The 9,101-nt window shown below is 36.7% G+C and overlaps 1 protein-coding gene across 1 annotated transcript; it reads right to left on the bottom strand.

Annotated features, from left to right (window-relative positions):
* Window positions 1-7,822: 7,822 nt before the first annotated feature.
* Window positions 7,823-8,802, bottom strand: LOC145096278 (uncharacterized). Its single transcript, XM_079034030.1, has 2 exons — window positions 8,077-8,802; window positions 7,823-7,849 (listed from the first exon to the last, which is right to left on the bottom strand). Exons 1-2 carry the CDS (start codon window positions 8,800-8,802, stop codon window positions 7,823-7,825), a joined length of 753 nt encoding a protein of 250 aa, XP_078890156.1.
* Between the last annotated feature and the right edge of the window lie 299 nt (window positions 8,803-9,101).

The following is a 9,101-nucleotide window of genomic DNA, read 5'->3' as shown; positions in this document are numbered from 1 at the left end:
GATAACAAACGTCTTAATGCAAAAATCGATGATTTGCATAATTCTACTGACTTGCTCGAAGCAAATAAAATGATGAAACATAACTTTCGTCATCCTTGGTCCAAAGCTCCTGAACATGGAAGAGAATTTCCAAAACCAATAGTTAGTCCCTTGAAGGAGTTACAAAACTTGACTTTTATGGGAGAGGTTCCGAACCGCAAACATTCAGATATTTTTGTTTCTCCTTTATCACCCCTTCCTGAGACTTCCGACCACTTTGCTTCGTTGATTCCTGATTCCACGCCATTTCCGCCTCTGACAAACTTGGACCTGATTCCACGCCATTTCCGCCTCTGAGATATTTCTGCCAAGTGTCCTGATTCCATGCCATTTCCGCCTCTGACAAACTTGGACCTGAATCAGACCACGAAATTCCACCATAGTGTTTCAAATTATGTAGATCATGTTCCAAAACACAATCCTCCTAACAACTGTGTTGTTGAAGAAATTCCTCCAGTGACAACTGAACCTGTTACTTCTGAGCTTGCATGGGCATCCTTAGATGATAACTTTGAAACTACAAGTCATGTTTCCTCTGATTCTTGTGAATCAAACTCCATGGTAACCTTTAAACAACTTTAGTGCCTATCAAGCCTAAGTTTGGCAATCCTTCAAATGGTCCGAATTCCAATTTAACATCTGAACAAAGAAAGAAACCCTCCTTGAACCGAAAAGATGTCATTAGTCCTAAACAAGAAGCCAAAAATGCTCTAAAAAAGGAAGTTAAGTCGAGACAAAATTCCAGATTCCTAGAGAACTCCAAAAGGAGTGTATCTCAGAATTGTCATTTTTCAACTCCTAGTCAAAACTCCTTCATACCCACTAAGATTCTTAAGAGGCCTTCCAATCCTCCTAGTCCTGTAGAACAAAAGAAAGTGGACATTCCCATTCCAAAAAGGTCAAGTGTAACCACCAAATCTGTCCAGATCAACTCACCTGAGACTGTTTCACCTGTTTTCATTGCCAAAGATGATGGTACAATTTTTAAAGCTCACTCTACAAACCAAAATGTGCTATCAATCAAAGCTAAAAGTGTTAAGAAAACAATTTTTCCAAAATCTTCAAAACAAAACCTTGTTTGGAAAATCAAATCACACAAAGATGTGATAATTCTGAAAGATATAGTAGTTACCACTACTCCGCAAGTTCAAAGTCCAAAAAACTTGTTCCAAAATCTCATGTCATTGAGTATGATTACTAGATGGATGAAAGGACCATGACCTTCTGCTTGTTTCCTATGGAATCTAGGAACAAAACTTCCTAACAATCTGTTGCTCAAAAATCACTACCAAAACCCAAGACTAGTGCCTTTATTTTAAAACATAACTTGGAGCCTAAAAACTCCACATCTCACTAATTTTTGCAGGCACTTTGTGCTTCGGAGCAAGAGACAAGTTCAATCCATATGATTTAGGATTTTTCACTAACCTAGTCTTGTGATTATGTTTTGACAAATTCACGTGGATAAGAACACATATACCATAAAATCTAAGTGTCATAAGGTTTCTCTTTGATTCATGAAAATGATGGTAAGGAAACTCTTTCACTAAGTAGATTTTAAGTAGATAGTAATTATGATATTTGCAGTTCTCAAAGTCATTAGTGGAGTGTGCGTGGTTAACCGGCACACTAAAATTGACTTATGAGAAATGGAAAAAGGTCTAAGCAATTGGGACTATGATTACGGCATCCCTTTTCATAGTTCTGAAATATTTTAGACACACCTGTGAGCTATCTAAGATAAGGTGTATAATTTTGATAAAGCTTTATCAAAGAAATCTAGTATCAGAAATCTGAACTTTGGTAAGAAAGTCAATAAAGTATTGTTTTTCCTAGAAGTTCAGTTGATTTTAGAGTACATGTCAACGCTAGTGGGAGCATAAGTGGTATGCTAATAATCATCATGTTAGTGGGAACATGATAATTATGATAAAGGTTGCAAGTTAGCAATGTTAATTATTGAAAACAAAAGGTCTCAACTGGGAAAAAGTTGTTTTGCTATAATTAAGGGAGAGAAAATTATACTTCATTTCAATTCTAAACAGCTTAGATTGAGATTATAATCATTCTAAAGAGCTTATATTGAGATTTTAATCACCTTCAGTCAAGAATATATATATAAATTTCATGTTGGATTGGTTCAGCTTAAGAAAATTCTATATATTGCGTTCTCAAAATTCGATTATGATTACGGCATCCCTTTTCATAGTCAAAATTTGAGAATATGGCAAACAAAAATTATTACGGCAAAAGACTAGTCTAGAACCATGTCTTTATGTGAAACATCATGAATCGTGTCCCATTTATTTTGGGTACAAGATCGATTACATGTGCTATAATATTTATCCTTTTTGAATTTTCCAAATGCCTTGGGGGATTAAGGAATAAAATGTCTAGAATTGGATATGACTAAAGTGATTAAGCAATTGTCGAGGACAATCTAAGGTTTACTAAAGATTGGTTGCTCAAGGACAGTTAGAAGTATGCTGTTAATATTGGAAGGACCATATTGACATAGTCTGAAAAGAGGCAACTCTTGTTCAGAAGTGGTAGTCAAAATGGGAATATAGAGTTATATTCATAGGTGGAAGAAATATCTGTAAGGTTAAAGAAACTTAATGCAAGAAGCATGTTCAAAGGAATGCGCTTTGAATCTGAGACATCGTTTCCATGGAATTGCTCTCCATTAGAATACTCTGTAATGATTGTTGTGAAGTCTTTGTGGCTTTGTGCATAATCATTACAAGAGGAACAATGCATATAATTTTAAAACCTAAACAAATTTTGATAAATGATAGGAATCTGGAATTCTTACATTTAAGACAAGGATTTGGGAGTGTGAAAAGAGAATCACTGAAATTATGTTCAATTGATCTAGTTCACAAAGAAAAGGATCATAGACAAACATATAGTTCATACTTGGTGTATGGCAAAGCTATTGTTTAGAAAAACATAGTGTACATCCTTGGAGCATGGGACACCTAGTATTTTAATTCAAGTATAAAGTTGATAAAACCGAAACAATGAATAATAAGTAATCAGTATGGTGATAAATGAAAAGTGTTTTATTTATATTCATAGGTTTTGATACCATATTAGATTCATTTATTCTTGTGTTTCACTTTGCATGTTTTGACTTCCATAATAACTAAGTTATTCTTTCGGAATGACTAAGTTATTCAAACCATCCAAAGTAGGTCATATGTTGGAAATAGATATGAATCAAGACTGTCATGGGTTGGCTTGTAGAGGTCCAAGTTGGTGGACAAAGATGTGCTACAACACTCATGAGTGCTCATAACTTCTGAGTATTGGATTCAACCCGCGCTCATTTGAATCACTTCATGGATTTTATCACGAGTGATCATGAGACGAAAATATCTTATATTCTTCAAACCTAGAGATATGAGTTGTTACTATGAGTTGATAGTACATTGATTGCACAAAAACGCATTGGTAACTCGATGTCATAAAACGTGCCTTTGTGTATGATTCAAAAAGTAGCAGAACAAGCCATATGAGTCGAAGTTTATCCATTCCTTTTACCTTCAGGATAAAAGCCATATCTGTGGGCCCCTCGATGATTTAATGATGACACATGTGAGTGCTTGGCCAAGCCAGGACTGATTTGATTTGTTCAATCAGTTAGTCGTCATGAATCGGAAATCGGGAAACAACAAATGGACTGAGAGAATGATTATAATCCATGTCTCAGTCCATATGATATCTAGAATGGAGGAATATATGATCCCTTATCTTATGAACAAAGTCATTGGCAAAGATCAGTGCTCGACAACGGCTTTAAGAGCTACGATTGCCAGTTAGGTTTTGAAGTCATACTCAATAATATTTTAGACTTATCCAAGTCGGAGACTGTTGGATTAATGTCTAAGTCCATAACTATATTTTGTATGTACTTGACTCAACCCGACATGGTCCATTTGGGTTGCACTGCACCGACCCAATTTATATGGATAGTCTTTTTAGAATAGTATATTTATGATTTATATTAATATATTATAAGTTCTTATATATTAATATATAATCATATTATTTAATTAGTATTGATCAAGAATTAATTTATAATTAATTAAGTGATCAAAATGAACTAATTAAATATGGACTCTTATATATATGGAATGGGCGATGTTCATTTAGGTTGGGCTAAGCTTTCATGGATAGTCCATGGAGTGTTTAACCCATGGATCATATGAAATGAAAGGTCATGGGTTTAACCCTAGTCTCCATACTATATAAAGATGTCCTTGGTTGGTGAAATTGGCAGTAGTGTGGGTACACTAAAAGGGCTAGCCGATTTCACTAGAGAAAACCAAAGCATTCTTATTCTCAAAGTCTTCCAAGGTGTTTTGGTGATTAGTGATTCCACTTGAGGCTTCCACACTATTGGGGCTAAGCTCTTAAAACTTGATGACATCGAGCTACATCAAAAGGTATGTCATCTAACTAGAAGTTTGTAGTGTAGGGGCTTCATAGTATGCTAGTTAGGATTAAAGCCTTAGAAAGTTCTTATTTGCATGTATAATAGAGAAAACATAGATCCAAGGTTTATAGGGTTGCATGTACACCATAGGAGTGTTAGAATGCTCAAAGCCCTTCACGACCCCTGTAGGATCCCGAGCTCTATGCTTTCACTTTTTTGAGAGCCACAGGTATCATATCACACAATTCTTTATTCGCCGAATATGACTTTGAAACGACTTCTAATTTGATTGAACTTGGAATTGTAACATCGTTTTGAGCTTGAATTATTCAATCTTTTTTTTTTGGAATTTCTTTAAATTTCTTCAATTGAGCGCTTGAAATTCTTGTTTTGGATATTTGATATAACGTTGTACCCTTTCTTCTTTCTTTGACTGTATGGATCTGATACTTAAGCTGTCTATTACCGCAAGGGTAACGCGTGTCAACAAATAGGGCCATGTTCTGTGGGTCTAGAGTTGTGAATAAAGATTCTTTTTAAACATTCAAAAACAAATCATCCTAAAGTTGTTATTACCACCCAAAAAATGTTTCAGTACGCCATTTTTTTATTATCTAAGGTCGAGGTCTCAAATCATGGTGTTTTGGGTCCTCTAGTTATGACAGCTGATTCTATACTTCCAATAGCAATCAGGTTGCTTCAACTTTTTTTTTTCATTTTTAATTCTCAATATCCCACTTCATGGAGCTATCGTATGTAAAGAGTGTCATCATTTTTTTTAAATCAAAATGCAACAAAATGACAATAATTTTTTTCTTTTTTTTTTTTTAAATAAAAATTTAGGAAGAAAAATGACAAATAAAAAAACATAAATTAAAAATCTTTTTGGATTTTTTAAAACTTTTTTAAAATTTTAATTTTTTTTTTCAAAAAAAAAACTTTTTTTACAAACGGATAACAAATCCCCTCCCCAAGCTTCAAATTAAGCATTGTCCTCAATGCTTAGAGATGAGTGGAAAATGACTACTCAGGTGAGGATGGGAAGCGACAGAAGAACTCCAAGTGAAAGTCAGTGAAATGCTCACGATAACCTAAGACCTCGTCACAGAACCCGGAAATCTGGGTACTATAAAGATGGTAATCTAGGCGGAGAGCAGTCATACTCTACTGAAGGGCAGCAATATGCTGGCGGATGTCAAGATAGTGCTGGTATGTGAAAGGGGGAGTTGAGGTCAAGGTGAGGTAGTTGGGTGGGCTGGGGCTCCTCCTGTAAGTCAGTCTACATGGGATCAGGCTGGCTATAGGAGAGTACGGTGGCGTCCGTGTAATTAGGGTGTATAGTGGATGAAGATGGTTGGTCAGAATGCGGATGCGCGGGTGCCTGATGTGACCTGCGTGGGCAAAGACGTGGTGGAATGTTCGATGGAAGAATCCATATAGTCTTGCTAATGGGATTAGCGAGAGTGATGTCATCAGGACTAGTGATATTGAAATAAGTGGATCATCTTAACATCCAGACATTCCCACCTGGGGCGGAATGTAAAATGTGCATTGCCCGAAGGTTTTGCAGAGTCATATGAAAGTATTCACACGAAAAGAAGGTGTACTCCAGAAGAGATTGCTCCGAGACGTTGCGAACAGTGACTGTAATTAGATCGCTACAACGAATGGCACCACTAGTGTTGAGGTTTTTAACCCTATTGAATCTTTTGATGATTAGAACACCAAAATGAGAGCGGTACGACTCGGTGATCATGCACCATAAAAGGAAAAGCTCGGCTTTGCTGGCTTTAGTGGTCTCAAATTGTGTGTAAATAATATTGCGTATAATTTTCAATGCAATTTTCAGAATTGGATGGACAATACTAGTCTGAAAGGATCACGACGCCTCGTAAAATGCCAATCCTGTGATGGAGTTCCAAAAATCGCGCACATTGAAGGCGGCGGTGGACTGGGATAGGTTGGTGATGGGTGTGCGGAAAAAGGCACACAACTGGTCGATGTGGATAGAGTGTGGGGTGCTAAAACAACAAAAGACAACATTTCCCTCTTGGTTTACTTCACTAACGGTAGCTAAGAACTCTCGGGTGAGTAAGGGACATGTGGGGAAATCCACAGATAAAAGACGCTCTTAGCCAATATTAGGAAAAAGAGCACGAACACCATCGTAGATATGGAGTTCCTGCATTAACGTACGGATGGGGGCCCAGGCTTATGGTAAAATCTCGCGGTAGAGAACACGCTGGTAACAGTCAAATGTGGCATGTGAACCTAAATCTACAGTCATATTGTCCGCCTGAACAATGTATGACGGGTCTAGAGTGTCAACATTTATGTGAGAACGGGTAGGTCTAGGAGGCATTTTTCAAGTAAAAAACTGGGACAAATCAGGCACAATTTCCAGATAAACAATAATCAAGCAATTTTTTTCTAACTACTCCCATAGTGGATATGCAAGCCCTCATAAATATATGACAAAACAAAAGAGTTCAGTTTCAGAAAGAATACACCTAACTGTGCGCTCAACAGCAGTATATTTTTCCCGTTTGAAAAAGTTCTATGTTTTGAAATTCCGTTCGGATGAAATTCTTCTGAATTGTGTCCAGAACAAAAGTTTCAAGTTTTCGGGGCCTGCGGAGTGCTAACAGAGCGTAGATCTGAAAAAGAAACTCACAAAAATTGAAATTTCAAAATGAAGAAAAAGAGATTATTGAAGAATTTCAACCGTGGAATCATGATTTCTTTACCGTAAAGATGTAGTAGAAGTAAAATTGAAGAGATTGATACCTTTTGTGCTTGATTTGGATGAAAAACAAGCGATCTGTGTGGTTTTTGGTGAGAGAATTCGAAAAAAAGACGGAATACTGAGAGAATTTTTGAGTTGTGGTGAATTACAAATGAGCCTACGGCTAGTATTTATAGGAAAATAGCAAGTTGCGATCGCAACTTGTGCCTATGCGATCACAGGTTTTTAAAAAGTGATGGATTTAGGTGTTTTAAGATGAGAAAAATGTCAAGGTTCAGAAAATTAGATACATACGATCGCATTTATATAAGTTGCGATCGCAACTTTTAAAAAATTGTTTGATTTCTGTTATAAAATACTCGAGGATGCGATATTCTTAAAAACATGAAAACATGCGATCGCATAGGGATAACCTGAGATCACATAAAGTCCTTTTTCATCAAAAATCGTTCCGAAAATCCTTGATGATCTCCTGCGTCCGAAAAAACACAGCTTGCAATCGCAGTTACTAGACCTTCGATCGCATGTACCAGAACAATTGATTTTTCCAAAAATTTTCAAATCCTCTCTGTTCCTTTATGTATGAAAAACATGATTCAGTTAAAAAGAGACGACCTAAGTATCTAAAAACACACAAAAATGAAATTAAGTTAACAAAAAAAAACCAAAACCAAAAAAAAAAAAAAAACGCCCGGGTTGCCTCCCGGTAAGCTGTCCGTTTTTACTGTCGTTGGCTCGACAATGTTACTTGATTTTCTCAATCACGGTAAGTCAGGACCTCGACGACCTCCACTTCTTCATTTTCAACTTGGAACCTTTTATAGAATGGTTTGAGACGATGACCATTTACCTTGAAAATCTTTCCTGTTTGTTCACTTTTAATTTCTAATGGACCATTATCAAACACTTTAGTAACAATAAAAGGTCCCACCCAATGAGACCTCAATTTACCGGAAATAACTTTGAAACGAGAATAATATAAGTGAACCTTTTGACCGGTACTGAATAGCTTTCGCGAGATCATCTTGTCGTGAAATGCTTTTGTCTTCTCCTTATAGATTGCTTCGTTCTCGTAAGCATCGTTCCAGATTTCTTCTATCTCTTGGGTATCCAACCTTCTTTTATTACAAGCTTCATCCATGCTCATATTCAAATTTTTGAGAGCCCAATATGCTCGATGGTCCAATTCAACCAGTAATCTACATGGTTTGCCAAAAACAATTCGATATGGTGACATGTCGATAGAAGTGTTATATGCTGTCTGGTGAGCCCATAACGCATCATCCAATCGAATACTCCAATCTTTCTTGACCGGATTAATGGTTTTCTCTATAATGCCTTGGATCTGTCTGTTTGAAGCTTCTGTCTGCCCGTTGCTTTGTAGGTGATATGTTGTGGATACCCGATGTGTGACACAAGATTTCTTGAGAACTGCTTCAAGGGTATGGTTGCAGAAATGTGTACCCCGATCACTAATAATGGCTTTCAGTGTCCAAACCTTGCGAATATGTTTGTCTTGACAAAAGCAACTACAACCTTGCCATCTTCTGTTCGTGTAACTTTTTCCTCGACCCATTTGGACACGTAGTCCACAGCAAGTAAGATATACACAAACCCAAAAGATGGCGGAAACGGACCCATGAAGTCTATACCCTAAACATCAAAGATTTCACATACTAAGATTGGGGTAAGTGGCATTTGATTCCAAGATATTAATGACCCAGACATTTGGAACCTTTCATAAGTTTTGCAAAACAGAAAAGAGTCACAAAAAATATGAGGCCAATAAACACCGTTGTCCAAGACCTTGCGTGCGGTTCATTGTGGACCATAATGCCCTCCACAAGCTTTTGAATGGCAGAAATTTAGAATTGA

Source organism: Lactuca serriola, chromosome 3 (assembly GCF_051521515.1).
Source record: "Lactuca serriola cultivar US96UC23 chromosome 3, Lser_US96UC23_V15, whole genome shotgun sequence".
NCBI lineage: Eukaryota > Viridiplantae > Streptophyta > Magnoliopsida > Asterales > Asteraceae > Lactuca > Lactuca serriola.
This window is presented reverse-complemented; position numbering and strand designations above follow the sequence as displayed.

Coding starts and splice junctions, on each gene's coding strand:
- LOC145096278 (XM_079034030.1), bottom strand. CDS start 8,802: ATGGGTCGAGGAAAAAGTTACACGAACAGAAGATGGCAAGGTTGTAGT. Junction 7,850..8,076: donor AAACAGGAAAGATTTTCAAG/GTAAATGGTCAT, acceptor GTGTGTTTTTAG/ATACTTAGGTCGTCTCTTTT.